At 44.9% G+C, this 16,388-nt stretch overlaps 2 protein-coding genes across 2 annotated transcripts in view; both read left to right on the forward strand.

Moving 5' to 3' along the window:
• AGBL4 (AGBL carboxypeptidase 4) overlaps positions 1–16,388 on the forward strand; it is a 1,564,331-nt gene that overhangs the window by 1,158,757 nt on the left and 389,186 nt on the right. The gene's annotated exons all lie outside the window — the stretch shown is intronic.
• Positions 1–16,388, forward strand: part of BEND5 (BEN domain containing 5) — a 62,047-nt gene that overhangs the window by 27,161 nt on the left and 18,498 nt on the right. Inside the window, exons 4-5 of the mRNA XM_044302213.1 lie at positions 10,176–10,268; positions 14,971–15,119. Coding sequence (XP_044158148.1) covers positions 10,176–10,268; positions 14,971–15,119 — 242 coding nt within the window. The remainder of the gene's footprint in view (positions 1–10,175; positions 10,269–14,970; positions 15,120–16,388) is intronic.

Consider the following 16,388-nt stretch of genomic DNA (forward strand, 5'->3'; position numbering starts at 1 on the left):
GGGACAGGATTTTTGCATGAAAGTGCACTAAAAATCACATGACATCCTTATTCTGCCTTATTTTTTTCCGTTATGGAAAAAGAGTAGCTCTGGAAGTCCCTTATGTAGTGAAGTAAATGGGAGCAGCGTTGCAGTTTCAGGCTCTGGCCACTACGCAGCGGATGGAGCCGTGTTCTGGCACCGGAGCTACTCTGAACCAGCTGATCAATGGGGTTTAAGACCCCTGCCGATTGGATATTGATCACCTATCCTGAGGATAGATCATCCATGTTACTCATTTTTGGCTAAAAATCATTTTTTCAATTGGTCTTTATTAAAAATATTGAGCTGTTCTGTCACAAAGGGTTAACTGTTTTTCTAGCTGAGTGACTGGTGCTTTCGCTTTGTGCAGTCATCTAATAAACCTTATCTCTAAACTACTGAGAGGTCCTAAAGACTATTAAGCTACAGTCAAAAAGCAGAGATAAGGAGTCTGTCAGCTCCTGGTCTGACAGAAAATCCAACAGGTGCTACTATAGCATGTCTGCTCTGTACGGAAAAAAGGACGCCATATTTTTAATAAAGACCAATTAAAAAAATTATTTTCAGCTCAAAATGAGTACAATGCAATAATTAAAAAAAAATGACCCGCAAAGGTGTACATATCCTTTAAGGTTAAGGACCTTAAAGGGCTTTTTCCATCTCAGCGATATGCCCCCATTGTCTGATAGGTGCGGGTCCCACCGCTGGGAACCGTACCTACACTGAGAACGGAGGCCAGATAGTTGTGGAGGGCGCACTGCGCATGCGCAGCCGCCCTCCATTGATTTCTATGGGGCCGCCAAAAATAGCCGAGCGGGTTTTGCAGGATCCGGCCACCACCAAGCACTCTCCCGATAAAAATTAATGGGAGCGGTGAACGCGCAACTACTTTCAGTACTATGGGGAGAGCGCTTGGTGGTGGCCAGATCTTTCGAAACCCTCCCTGCTCTGTTCTTGGTTTAGGTGAGGATCCCAGAGGTGGGACCTGCACCTATCAGACAATGGGGGCATATCCTAGCGATATACCCCCATTGTCTCAGATGGGAATACCTCTTTAACTAAGGAAGTTACGATGAAGCAGCAGCTCGGGTCTGTCCAGTCATTTCATTTCTGTGGCGTTTCACAGATTTTTCTTTCGTTAGTGACTAGGTTCATACTAATTTCTGCCGCACTCCTCTGGATCTCACAGACTGACTGAGAGCAACACTCTGCTTCTCTAAGGGTACTTTCACACTTGTTTTAAAGTTTTCCGGTATTGATTTCCGCCCTAGGGGCTCAATACCGGAAAAAGACGCTTCAGTTTTATCCTAATGCATTCTGCGGCCAAAATTCCAGAACACTTGCCGGAACACCGGATCTGGCATTAATGTATTAGTGCATTAAAATTGCCGCATTGATGGATCCGGTCTGCGCATGGGCAGACCTTTTATAAATGTGAAAAATAAATAAATAAAGGATCCGTTTTTCCAGATGACACCGGAGAGACGGATACGGTATTTCAATGCATTTGTCAAACGGATCCGGAAACAAATGGTTTCCATTTTGCATACAGTTTTCCTGATCCGGCAGGCAGTTCCGGCAACAGAACTTCCTGCCGGATTCCTCTAACGCTAGTGTGTCCGTACCCTAATTACAATTATTTTCCTCCGGATTCATGTAACTTATAACTCTGGCTTTATCAACTTTAACATCTAATCAGATCAAATCTGTGGCTGCTCGGGGGCCCGACTTGCTTCGTAGGCTTTGATGTACCTGCTCCTTCACTTCTGAAGAAGAAGCAGGACTGGTCGCCTTTTAAAGCAACCTCATAAAAATAAAAAATAAAAAGGATTCATTTAAAATATTTCCTTATCTGCGGAGATGTGCGATCTTTGATTCCAGTTGTTTTTACCTTTAAGTTTCTGTTGGGGATATTCTTATGTGCTACTTTTAACTTTTTCTTCTTCTTTTTGTTTTATATATTCACTTAGAACCCCAGATTGCTTTGTGAAATCACCTTAATGATTGAATCCGATGGATCTGCTCATTAATCGGTCTGATCACAGTGATCTGTGGGATGTGAAGGATTCGTCAGATAGGAACTGTGTCCATTGGAAATAGTCTTGTTAATCACCCTAGCAAATTCATCTATTGTCCTGCTTAGACCTAAATTTAGTGTTAAAGGCGTTGTCCAGTTTAAAAATAAAAATACATCTTTTCCATTTCGTTCACCATGACGGCTTAACCATGATAACCATGAGATTGAGCCCCTTGACCTCTGTAGGGGCAGGAACACAGAGTTTAAAAGGCCACCACCCACTCTCGCCCTCAGTGTTTCCTGTCCCTTGGGGCACCTCACGGAGAGACCTCCTGTGGGAGGTGAAGTTTTTTTTTATTTTAAATACTTCTGTGAAGGTCTTTTCCCTTTTCCTCTGCCCTCCTGCGGTTTATTCCAAAGCTGGGCAGAGGAGGACATTCTGGAGTAGATCTCGTCCCTGTATAGCGGGGGCCTGCTATCTCTCCGCATTCGCAGGGTCCTCCTTCCCCTTCTCGGTGGAAGCTGACCGCGCAATACAGAATACGCTGCACGCTGACCTCAGCGCGAAGCCGCAGCCCTGTACTCTGTTCTCGGCCTGCAGGGGGGGCGGAGCTTGGAACCCACGTGAGCGCTGATGACGTCTGACGCGTCGCCAACTTTAAAAGCGGCAGATTCAAAAAAGACACCGCTGCTTCCAGAGTGGTGTTTTTCCTCCAGAATATGACGTCAGCTCCTGATGCCCCTGCAGGCCAGATGGATCCTGCAGACACCCCCTCGGCTAGAGTTGTTGCGATACCACATTTTTGATTTGGTTTCGATACCATGAAAAAGTATTGCGATACTCGATACCATTCGATACCACGCGAAAAAAATAAATAAATGCCACGTGCATTCCGCATTTTTAAAAATGGCAGCTTTTATTTATTTTTTCTGTTCCGGCATTCACCACCTAGATTTTTTTTTATATTTTAATAGTTTGGACTTTTCTGACATGGAGATATGTAATATGTTTATTATTTATATATTTTATATGTGAAATTGGGAAAAGGGGGTGATTTATACTTTGCATTTTGGTGTGTTTTTTTTTTTTTTTTTTTTACACTTTTTATTTAATAACTATTTCCCCCCTTAGGGGCTAGAACCTGGGATCTTTCATCCCTTGTCCTATTCAGCCTGATAGATCTCTATCAGGGTGAATAGGACTTCACACTGTCCCTGCTGCTCTGTGCCTTGTGCACACAGCATCAGGGATGTTACCATGGCAACCAGGGCTTCTGTAGCGTCCTGGCTGCCATGGTAACCGATCGGAGCCCCAGGCTTACACAGCTGGGGCTCCGATCAGAAGCTGCCACTGCACCACCAATGAGGGGGAGGGGAGAGGACCCTGTGCCCACTGCCACCAATGATTTTAATACTGGGGGGTTGAGAGGGGCCGGCGCACTGTGCCACCAATGATTTTAATTGGATGGGGGGTTGAGGGGGGGCACACTGCACCACCAATGATAATTACCCCTTTATACAGGAGGCGGTTACTGGCAGATCAGCGGCAGTTAACCCCTTAGGTGCCGCACCTGAGGGGTTAACTGCCGCTGATCGCAGCTCCCTGTCAGGGGCAGGGTGCCGGCAATGCGATTCTGCTGCCGGCACCCGCCTCCTGTATTTTGTTAAAGACTGACTACTTTCACTATTAGGCTACACAGAGCGGCGCCCAGCGATGTCCCAGCACTCACCATTAGTCCTGGGCGCCGCTCCGTTCGCCCGCAGTGCCCCATTACTGTCTCCTCTCCTGCTCCACATGCTGCTGATTACTATCGGAGTGATGGGAGGAGACATCAGCTTCACTAGTGGGCGTTCTTTCTCCCTGGCTGTAGCGCTGTCCAATCGCAGCGCAGGGAGAAGGAACGCCCACTAGTGAAGCTGATGTCTCCTCCCATCGCTCCGATAGTAATCAGCAGCATGTGGAGCAGGAGAGGAGACAGTAATGGGGCACTGCGGGCGAACGGAGCGGCGCCCAGGACTAATGGTGAGTGCTGAGACATCACTGGGCGCCGCTCTGTGTGGGAATAGTCCTATCATTGGTGGCGCAGTGCGCCCGCCCTTCCTCCACCCCTCTCTTCTCATTGGTGGCGCAGTGCGCCCGCCCCTCCTCCGCCCCTCTCTTCTCATTGGTGGCAGCGGCAGCAGCACAGGGGGGGGGAGACAGCTTCCTTCTCCCCGTGCTGCTGAGAGAACATGAGCGCACCGATAGCAGCGCGCTCATGTTCAGAGATACTGGACTGCGCAGAAGCGCAGCCCAGTATCGAAAAACGGAAATCCCGGCACAGAAGTATCGATTGGGTATCAAAATTTTGATACCAGCAACAACCCTACCCTCGGCTACTCCAACCGTGAGTTTCCCTCTGGGGAGAATATGTATCACTCTGACATGCTTTTTGTGTATGGTCTTCTGATACCTGGTTGCTCCTCTCTTATAGGGAGTGAAAGAGCCCAGAATTAAACCCAAAGTCTCTAGATGTGCAACTTGTACCAAGAGACTTCCTGAAAATCATAAAAAGAAGCTCTGTCAATCTTGCATTAATGAGCTTGTAAAAGAAGAGCAACCATCTATCCTTATGGAAGTTAAATCCGATATCCAGAACGATATAAAATCCTCCCTGGCCTCCCTTAAATCTGTTCCTCCTGCTCCAAATGCGAAAAGGTCTAAGATGTCCATTCCATCCTCCTCGGAAGCAGAGGACATGGATGAGGAGGCTTCCACCTCTAGACAGAACATTGATATTGATGCTCTATCAGAGGGAGAAATTGTGGAAGATAGTAAAAAATATTTTCTCTCTTCTGAGGATATGGAGGAATTGTTGGGAGCTGTGAGAACTACAATGGGCATTGAGGACATACAAAAGCCCCGGTCAGTCGAGGATGAGATGTTTGGTGGACTTAGAACAAAGAAATCCGAAATGTTCCCTGTAAATGAAAATATTAAAGAGATGATTCTGGACGAGTGGACGGATCCAGAAAGGAAATAAGGTGTCTTTAGGGAGTTTAGGAACAGACTGCTGTTTGATCAAGCTGAAGTAAAAATCTTTAATGAAACACCAAAGATTGATGTCCAGGTAGCAAAGGTTGTCAAAAAGACCTCCCTTCCTTTCGAGGATTCCTCTCAACTACAGGATCCAATGGAAAGGAAGGCTGATGCTCTACTGAAAAAATCTGAAGCATCCATGTTTGGAATAAAAACGAACACAGCGGCAACATCAGTGGCTAGATCCCTGTATTTTTGGATCAGTGAATTAGAAAACCATATTAAAAACGGGACTCCTAGAGTGGAAATCCTAAACTCTATTCCCCTTCTCAGGTCAGCCACAGCATTCTTGCGGATGCCTCAACTGAATCCGTTGATGCGTCGCTCTCTAATTCAGCGAGAAGAACATTGTGGATGAAGGCCTGGGGGGGAGATAGAACATCCAAAGCTAAGTTATGCTCTATTGCTTTTTCTGGAGAGTACGTGTTTGGTCCGGTCTTAGACTCTATTCTCGAAAAAGCTGCTGATAAAAAGAAAGGGCTCCCTGAAGAGAATAAAAAGAAGCCCTTTCGTGCCTTTAACCCTCAGTCTAGATCCTACAGGGGCAAAGGGAAATCGGGGAGGTGGAGTTATCAAAAAGGTGGGAAGGGGAAGAATCTGTCGAGAGGCGTAACCTGGTTGAGAAATCCAGAAGTCCAGATCATTACAGATGCAAGCGGTATGGGATGGGGAGCAAAGGTAGCCTCCTCAAACTACCAAGGAAGGTGGTCAAACAAAATAAGACAAAGATCATCAAACTACCGAGAGTTGAGAGCTGTCTGGGAGACTCAAAGTATCCCAAGATCTATTGTCAGGAAAACATCTAAAAATATTCTCCGACAATGTAACAGCTGTGGCCTACCTAAAACACCAGGGGGGGGCACAAGATCTCCAACCCTAAGGGGTCTGGCGGAAAGAATATTCTTCTGGGCAGAAAGAAATGTACTTTCAGTCACAGCGACCCATCTAAAAGGTTCAGAAAACATAGAAGCCGACTACCTCAGCAGAAAATTTTTAGACCCAGTGGAGTGGTCCCTAAATCAAGAAATTTTTCAGAAAATTTCTAAAAGATGCAGCAAAAAACAACATGAAAGTGGGGCGTTTTTGTTCTCTAAACCCCAGAGAAGAGCCATGGGCAGTCAACGCCTTTTCAATCAGGTGGACCTGGAACCTCGCTTACACTTTTCCTCCCTGGGCCCTAATCCCTCAGGTACTGCAGAAAATAATAACCGATCCTGTAACAGTAATACTGGTGGTTCCCATTGGCCAAAGAGAAATTGGTTCCCCGTCCTGAAGGAATTAGCTCTGGAAGAGCCATGGAAAATACCTCTCCAGAAGGACATTCTATCACAAGGTCCCATCCTTCACCAAGTTCCCAGCCTGTTCAAATTATCAGCATGGATCCTGAACGCGAGATCTTAGAAAGTAGAGGTCTTTCAGATAAGGTTATTAATACACTAAAATCCAGCAGGAAAAGAGTTACTTCTGCAATCTCTCTCAAAATCTGGAGAAAATACTGCAGTTGGCTGGCACAAGATTCACCAATAAATTCTACACAAAGTATCGAAAAGATTTTAGATTTTCTCCAGAGGGGGCTGGATATGGGCCTCAGACCCAGTACACTAAAGGTACAGATATCAACTTTGGGGGCATGCTATGATACAGATCTAGCCAGCCATAGGTGGATAAGAAGATTTGTAAGAGCTGCTTCTAGATTAAGGCCATCTATAACGCCAAGGATTCCCCAGTGGGATTTAAACCTGGTCTTGAAGGGTCTAATAAATTCTCCATTTACTCCCTTACAGGACATTTCAATTAAACATCTTACTTTCAAAACTGCTTTTTTAATAGCTATAACATCAGCTAGACGCCTGGGAGAGATTCAGGCTCTCTCCTGCCGAGAGACCTAACTCTCTATCGGATAGTTTTGAAACTGGATCCGGGTTTTCTTCCAAAAGTCATCACGGATTTTCATAGAGACCAAGAAATTGTCCTCCCTTCTTTTCCTGAAGATGTAAAGAATTAATCTAAGGAACAATTCCAACTCCTGGATGTCAGGGAGACTATTATACAATACCTAGCGTCAACAATTTTTTTCCGAAGGGATGACAATCTCCTTATTCAGTTTGCTGGGCAAAACAAAGGTAGGAAAGCATCCAAGACTTCTATAGGTCGTTGGATTAAGTCAACTATATCCTGCTGTTACCAAGTGTCAGGCCTTACTAGTCCCACAAATATAAAAGCCCATTACACAAGAGCACTGGCTTCTTCATGGGCTGAAAGAGCGGGCATTTCCCTAGACAAGATCTGTAGGGCTGCCACCTGGTCTAATGTAAATACATTCATAAGACACTACTGTATTGATGTGTCTGCTTCTGCTGATTTGACCTTTGGACAGAAGGTCCTCCAAGCAGTCTCCCTCCCTACTAAGTAATCTGATAGTTCTCATGGTTAAGCCGTCATGGTGAACGAAATGGAATAACCGTAATTAGACTTACCGGTAATTCTGTTTCCTTGAGTCCACCATGATGGCTCGTAAATTCCCCCTCTGAGATTATAAGAGGGGCTAGAGTATAATACTCCCAAAAAAATAATAATAAAAAAAGTAAATATATATATATATATATATATATATATATATATATAATTTTGTTTTAGGGCTGCACCCACTTGGTAATTTGTAAACACTGAGGGTGAGAGTGGGTGGTGGCCTTTTAAACTCTCCTGTGTTCCTGCCCCTACAGAAGTCAAGGGGTCAATCTTATGGTTATCATGGTTAAGCAGTCATGGTGGACTCAAGGAAACAGAATAACCGGTAAGTCTAATTACGGTTTTTCATATATCCCAATAGGGAGTTCTGGATTAATAGGATCCTCATCCCCTGAACAAAGTGGAGAGCGTTCCAAAGAGCGTATTTTTCTCTGGAGGACCTGTCCTAGCTTGTCTATTTCCACCTGCCCCATAGAAATGAATAGGAGCAGGGGCTGCACGTGCGCGGTAGGCTCCCATTCACTTCTTTTGACGCAGCGGGGAGCAGCGCTTGGTGGTGGACGGACCCCGGGAAATCCGGGGTCCTCCAGCCACAGAGCTCTCCCTGCTCCGTTCTCGTTGTAGGTGCTTAAATGGGGTTGCGTCATTTCAGCAAGTGGCATTTATCATGTAGAGAAAGTTAAAGGTGTTTTGCCATCTCAGAAAATGGGGCATATCGCTAGGATATGCCCCCATTATCTGATAGGTGCGGGTCCCACCTCTGGGACCCGCACCTATCAGACAATGGGGGCATATCCTAGTGATATTCAGACAATGGGGGCATATCCTAGTGATATTCCCCAATTGTATGTGATGGGAATACCCCTGTAATACAAGGCACTTACTAATGTATTGTGATTCTCCATATTGCCTCCTTTGCTGGCTGGCTTCATTTTTCCATCACATTATGCACGGTTCGTTTCATGGTTACAACCGCCCTACAATCCAGCAGTGGTGGTCATGCTTGCACACTATTGGAAAAAGCGCCGGCCTCTCTGGTGGCTGGTGCTTTTTTCTACAGCGTACAAGCAAGGCCATCGCCGATGGATTGCAGGGTGGTCGAAACGAGCAGTGTATAATGTGATGGAAAAATTAATCCAGCCAGCGAAAGAAAGCAATATGGACAATCACAATACATTAGTAAGTGCCTTGTATTAACTTTCTTTACAGTAATGTATGCCATTTGCTGAAGTGACGCAACCCCTTTAATCTTCCCTGTGGTGGCGCTGCAGAGCAATTTATAGAGAAAGTATATTCCAGTGTGTGCAAGAGCTTAGAAATTAGCTAAATGGAAATGCAGGGGGCAGGTAAAGGTACCAGGACAGTGGCATCCTAGGCAGGTAATACTTGACTAATGCAAATTCTACTCAGATTTGGTCTTTTAAACTTCAAATTCTTTTAATAAAAAAAAATATATAAGAAGAATCTTAATTTATTGCAATGGCACTTTCTGTGATTGTCGCTCTGATTTTAGGGCCCGACATGATCTTAAGAGTTTTTGGGGAACAACAACTATTCATTGGTTAGGGGATAACTGCTAGTAAGATTGGGTGTCGGACTATTGGGTCCCCCTCTGATCATGAGAACAAGGGTCCCATGTCCCTGATTATAATGTAGCGGTGGTCGAGCAGGCGCTGTTCTGCTCCATTCAAACTCTAAAATTCAGTAGGACTGCTGTGGTCTATCTTCGGCCGTCCAGTAAGCTTTGAATAGAGCGGTGGTGAGTGCACTCGCCCGTTACTCTTTTCAAAATCAGGGACACCGTTCCCCCCAACCTCATGATTAATGACGGTCCATGCAGATAGCTTATTGTTTTAATATATGCAAGTGAGCCTCTAGGAGCAACGGGGGCGTTGCCATTACTCCTAGAGGCTCTGGTCTCTCTGCAACTGCCGCACCCTCTGCACTTTGATTGACAGGACCAGGCAGTGTAAACATGATCACACCTGGCCCTTACTTCTTCTAAAGTCTTGCGCCGTGCACTTTAGTATCTAGCACAGGCGCAGTACTGTAGGAGTAATGGCAACGCCCCCGTTGCGCCTAGAGGCTGATTTGCATATATTAAAACATTATTTTTCTCAGTAATGCAGACACATATGAACATGGGAGCAACATAGATGTTTTCAGCTGCCAAGCTCACATGTAACAGGTCAGCCAGTGTCATAGGTGGAGATCTGCTAGTAGATGGTAAGAGGACGGATAATTCCCAGTAAAGAAATGTGTTTTCAAATAGAGGGGACTCCATTATTTGGGACCTTCATCAATCGGTGGAGCAGAGAGCGACTAGAAGTGAACATCTCTTTCTCTGAAGGACCCATCATTTATTTCAGTGCACACTATGCAATGCTTCATTTTACCTATTGATGGCGCTGCAGGAATTGAACATTTGTTACCAGGTTTAACAGCCGATCACTGAAATATCACCCGGTGATCGGCTTACAGTCGCGGGTTTCCTCCTTACAAAAAGGGATTTTCTGGAAATAATTGTCATTTTTCTTTTGACCTGTTCAGATAAACACGACCTCATATTATGTTATGTTTGTTTTATAGTCTCTCCCTGGAATTACAGATCGAATGGAATTCATGGTTCATCTCCGGTGGCAATAGTTCCCGAAAATACAGACATTTCCGAAACAAACGAAGGTCAGGCTCCCTTTCTACGATAAAATAATAAAAGCCTATCAGCCGCACTCGGAGAGCAAATTCTTTACATTATTGAAAGACGACAGATGCACGAGTGGTTTTATCCGCACTCGGCAGAGTCATGCTTTTACATGTTTATTCTATGGCTGAAAAATTCACGGTGTATGGATGCCGTCATTCATTAAGGCTACTTTCACACTAGCATTGGCGTTGTCCCCTGCCGGATCCGTACTAACGCTTGCACACTTGTGCTGCTGGAATTCCGCCCCGGCTCCATTCACTATAATGGGGACGGGCAGGAGATGCGGCCGCAGCACGGCAAACGCGCTGAGAGGCGGTCGGACAAAAAAGGCAGCGACGAGTTAAAGAGGATCGGTCACCTCTCCTGACATGTCTGCTTTATGTTGTGCCATTCCTCTATTATTTCTTTTAGACGTTTATGCATGAGGATACAGCTGGGGGTCTTTCTCCTGCACAGTCTGACACTTTCCAGTCAGTGCTGCCAGTGTCAGGATGTGCAGGGGCACATCTCCAACTGGAAACACCTAGTTGTACCTTCATTCATCCATTTCCAGCAGGAATAATAGAAGAACAGCATGTAGTTCCATAGTTAATACAGTTAAAAAAAAAAAAGACATATATCCTTCAATTCATCCAAGGGATAGTTTGTTAGTTAGAAGAAAAGATGCTTCAGAATTGGTACTGTATGGGGAACGCAAGTAATTACTAAAAACGACATGTCAAGAGTGGTCGCAGGTGCTCATATGTGTTAATGGGGTTTTCTGAGCTTTTAAAACATACAGAAAAGTACCTAAGTTTATCTGAATGTAAACTGTAGGTCAGATGTAGTTATTTTTCATATGGTTTGCTCAGATCTATGCAGCACCTTTGTTTTGATGCTACTAGGGCTTGCTGTGGGTGGGATTATCATGTAAAGCATTACACTTAACCTCATGGTCATTGCCTCTGTTTGCAGCCACCTGTATTACAAGATGTAAGGTAATGCTGCAGTTACTCACTGTCTTCACACACAACCAGAGACCATACTGACACACAGCTCTGCTGTACCTCTGCTCACTGGACGCTGCATTCTGCTGCCCAGCATGTAAAACACAATTGCTCCAGAAACATGGAAGGAGGAGGTCGAGCCAGCAGGCTAGATAAGCGGCATGTAATGTGTGACGCCCTGTATTCTGGGGAGGGAGAGGTAATCACATGTTTAAAGGACGTCACACAAGCAGAAGATAAACACCAGGAGCATGGTCCTGTGACTACATCCGAGCCGAGCTTACAGGGTCATCAGCAAGAGTACATTAGTAAGGGGTTCACTTTTGGCAATCTCATTTTGTTAGTCCCCAAAAATTAAGCTGATGGACCGTCTCCTTCTATCGGGACCTTCAGCAATTGGCTATTATCCGTTAGGAAACTTAGCACCAAGTGTTACATTTTTCTGCAGCACCCCATCAGGTGAGATTTGGTATTGCACAGTTCTCATTAAAGCAGCTGAGCTGCAATACCAGTGATTAGGTGGGTATTTCCAGTGTGCCCACATGATCACTGCCAGGACGACAACTCCGCCTTGTTCTGAAGCAGGGTGGTGCGTCACTGCACATGTACCATTTAGGAAACTGAAAGCACCAGCTGGAACCCACTGTGGTAACCGAATACCTGCCACCCAGCTTTCCTAGTGGCAATTACAGCAACTTTTCACCTCAAAAACAGCAACACCCTGGAAAATATCAGTTGCTGATTTTCTTAGATTTTTATTCTTTCTGAATTTTATTCATAAAACCTCCTGACGCTGACACATTGTGCAGATCGATTAGAAATAAAAGCTGAATCGTAAGTGGACAGTTAATGTCTCAGTCCTGAAACACTATAAACCCAATTAACTTTTAGTGATTTCCTAATTTTATTTTGAGTTCATCTGCAAGAAAAGTATAGACTTTTTCATGTGCTAGAAAAACAAGGCAATAAACCGGCATTGAAGGCCAGAATTATGCAGATCAATGGCATCATATTTGCTTACGAGGGCACTTTCCTCCTGTCTGTAGCAGCGGGGGAGTGTCTGCCATTACTTTTCTTTGAAGACTTACTTTCTTTTTTTTCTTAAAGGCTATGAACACCTTCAGGTTTTTTTTTTTTTTTTTATAATTGCATTTTACTCATTTTGGGCTACAAATCTTATTTTTTTTTTTTTTTTTTTCAATTGGTCTTTATTAAAAAATATTCGTCCATTTCTGAGATGCTGTACAAGGGTTAAAAAATCAGTCTGTTTGCAAGGTGTCACTTTATGTTGACGGCTCATGTGTAGTTCTGTAGTTCTTAGCTCAGTTTGATAAGAATTGAATTCTAATGAGTGTTGTGTCAGGTCAGGAGATCAGAGATAAGACCTACACATGAGCTGACAGCTGAAGGGATTCAAAGGAAACACAAAGTGACACTTTGTAAACAGACTGATTATTATTTTTTTTAACCCTGTAGCTCAGAAATGGATGAAGATGGAAAAGAATTGGAAAAAATGTATTTGTAGCCAAAAATGAGTAAAATCCAATCATAAAAAAAATGACCTCAAAATGTGTCCATAGCCTTTAAAAGGGTTTTCCAAGAGTATTTTACTGATGACCTATCTTCGGGATTAGGTCATACATATCTGATCTTTTGAGTCCGACACTTGGGAACCCCCAGCCGATCAGCTGTTTGAGAAGGCAGCAGTGCTCGCAGTAACACCATGGTTTACTCTCAGCAAACCAGACACGGTGCCGTACATTGTACTCTATAACGGCTGTCCTTGGTATCGCAGCTCAGCCCTATTCACTTCAATGAGGCTGAGCTGCGCCTATGCCATGTGACCGATGAAAGTGACATCAAGCTGAGAGAAGGCCAGGGCTCTAAAGTGGGCACCGCTGCCCTCTCCGTGTGTCGGCCCCCGCAACGATCAAATATTCATGACCTAGCCAATAAAAATAAAAATAATTCTCGGAAAACCCCTTTAAAGGGGTTGTCTCACTCCAACAAATGACATTTATAATGTAGAGATTGTTAATACAAGGCACTTACTAATGTATTGTGATTGTCCATATTGCCTCCTTTGCTGGCTGGATTTATTTTTATATGACGTTATACACTGCACATATCCAGGGGTTAGGACCACCCTGCAATTCAGCAGCAGTGGTCATGGTTGCACAATATAGGAAAAAGCACTGGCCTCTCTGGTGGCCGAGACCGTGGGAGTAAGCATAGTCCAGCACTTTTTCCTATAGTGTGCAAGCACGACCACCACTGATGGATTGCAGGGTGGTCATAACCCCTGAACATGAGCCGTGTATAATGTGATAGAAAAAAGAATCCAGCCAGCAAAGGATGCAATATGGACAATCACAGTACAATAGTAAGTGCCTGGTATTCACTTTCTGTACATGATAAATGTCATTTACTGAAGTGACACAACCCCTTTAACACACTTTGGGACCTCAGGTCATAATCTGGTTCTGTAAAATTAGTGAAAGCGCAGCACTCAAAGATTGTGATGCAAATACATTTGGCTTTATTCAGAGGTCCAAATAGGATTCTGTGTCGGTAAGGCTACTTTCACACTAGCGTTCGATCGGATCCGTTCTGAACGGATCCGATCATATTAATGCAGACGGAGGCTCCGTTCTGAACGGATCCGTCTGCATTAATAACTTAGAAAAAATTCTAAGTGTGAAAGCAGCCTGAGCGGATCCGTTCAGACTTTCAATGTAAAGTCAATGGGGGACGGATCCGCTTGAAGATTGAGCCATATTGTGTCATCTTCAAGCGGATCCGTTCCCATTGACTTACATTGTAAGTCTGAACGGATCCGCTCACCTCCGCACGGCCAGGCGGACAGCTGAACGCTGCAAGCAGCGTTCAGCTGTCCGCCTGTCCGTGCGGAGGCGAGTGGAGCGGAGGCTGAACGCCGCCAGACTGATGCAGTCTGAGCGGATCCGCTCCATTCAGACTGCATCAGGGCTGGACGGAGGCGTTCGGGTCCGCTCGTGAGCTCCTTCAAACGGAGCTCACGAACAGACCTATGAACGCTAGTGTGAAAGCAGCCTAAGGCTACTTTAACTCTTGCGGGAGTGTGATCCGACATACAGTTCCATCGCCGGAACTGCCTGCCGGATCTGGCAAAATGTTTGCCAACTGATGGCATGTGACTGATCACGATCCTAATCAGTCTGAAAAATGCCTCCTGATCAGTCAGAAAATTGCATTGAAATGCCGGATCCGTCTTTTCGGTGTCATCCGGCAAAACGGATCCGGCATTTATTTTTTTCACCTTTTTTTCGGTCTGCGGCTCTGCGCATAAATGCCGGATCCTTAGGAGTAACGGAAGAAGTCTTGGTCCTGCAGACTGGATTAGACAGTCCACTGATATTGGGCACATGGAGATATCACACACTATATTTTGACTCCCCCCTTCGGCATTTTTTGGGTGCTGTTTCGTACTGTAGGTTTATAGTACGCACTAGTATCTATCTGGTCCGTGCAGGTGACATGATGTCCTTCACCGCTCTACAACAGGAACACATAAAACTTCAATTTCATTTAAATCAATGGGGCTGTAAATGGAAATGTAGGACTATGGTTTTGTATCACACTGCAGCTAATTGATGCATTCCTCGCACCGCAGTATTTTCCTCCTAATAACTGCTCCTGTTATTTGTGCGCCCAGGATTCACCATGGAATTAAAGACAGAAAACCCAGAACTGTGCGATCCAGAACCAGAACTACAGAAGCCAGTCCCTGAAGAGGCAAACACGTCCTCCTCCTATCCTACTCCATCCCCTGTCCTGGACAAATACATTCTGGAGAATGGGAAGGTAAAGGAGCACTTTTATATGGTTATATTGTCTGAAGGCCACATTTTGGGTTTATCAGGAAGAAACCCCCCAAAAATAACCTACATACTTTAAGTGAAGCGTTACTTTTCTCCATCTAACTACATTATCTCTAGATCATCAGTGGAGATCCATAAAGGGATTTTTCCATTACAAAATTTTATCATGTATCAATAGGACATGTGATAAATGTGTGTCTGCTCAAACCCCCACCAATCACTAGTACGGAGGACTTGAGCCCCACGTTCCTCCTCACTAGCCCTTCCCTTGTGTGAAGAAGCTGATTTGTTAATTGTAAGTCTGCTGCCCCTCCATTCATACTCCATAGCACCGTCGTGGATAGCCAAGTACAACGCTTGGCTTTCTCCAGCAGTCCCATGAAGACTGAATGGAGCGGTTGGAGTCCTAGTGTTCTGACCACCACTGATCTGATACCTGGTCACAGCACTGGTGTAGAGCTGCATCCTCTTCACAGTTTTTTCCCTGCACAGTGGTGTCCCAGCCACTAGACCAGTGGTGGCGAACCTATGGCACAGGTGCCAGAGGCGGCACTCCGAGCCCTCTCTGTGGACACCCGAACCCTGGAAAAAGTCTATGGTGTACCAATATTCCATTCATCAGCGCAGGGAGCACTATGAACGGCACAGGCAGTGCACTGAATGTAGGGCAGGCGATTATAGCTAAATGATAAAGTACATGGAAGATATACTATATTGGACTGTAGTATTCAGGTTAAATTGCCGCGTTGGCACTTTGCGATAAAGTTGTGAGATTTTGGGTTACACTTTTGGCACTCGGTCTGTAAAAGGTTCACCATCACTGCACTAGACACTGTGCAGGGAACTGGAGCACGCTTCAATTAAAAAAATTGCAAAAAATGAGGAGATGACCTAACGCTACCCTACACCATTGCTGCATTCACAGGATTGATGGAGGTCCCAAAGGTCGGACTCCCAGTGATATTATAGCCATATTCCATCACTATATGGGATTGGAATACCCCTTTAACTGCTGTTGCTCTATACTTGGAGGAATAGGAAAATAGTGCTCCATACGAGCGATCAACGGAGGTTAGTGAACTAACATGGGACCCCCACCAGTCATTAGAATGGCTGAACTTTGTCTCCTTGCTTGGATCATTTTACAGCCATTAAAGCGGTTGCCTCACTTCAGCAAATGGCATTTATTATGTAGACAAAATTAACACAAGGCACTTACTAATGTATTGTGATTCTCCATATTGCCTCCTTT

Source organism: Bufo gargarizans, chromosome 7 (assembly GCF_014858855.1).
Source record: "Bufo gargarizans isolate SCDJY-AF-19 chromosome 7, ASM1485885v1, whole genome shotgun sequence".
Classification (NCBI taxonomy): domain Eukaryota; kingdom Metazoa; phylum Chordata; class Amphibia; order Anura; family Bufonidae; genus Bufo; species Bufo gargarizans.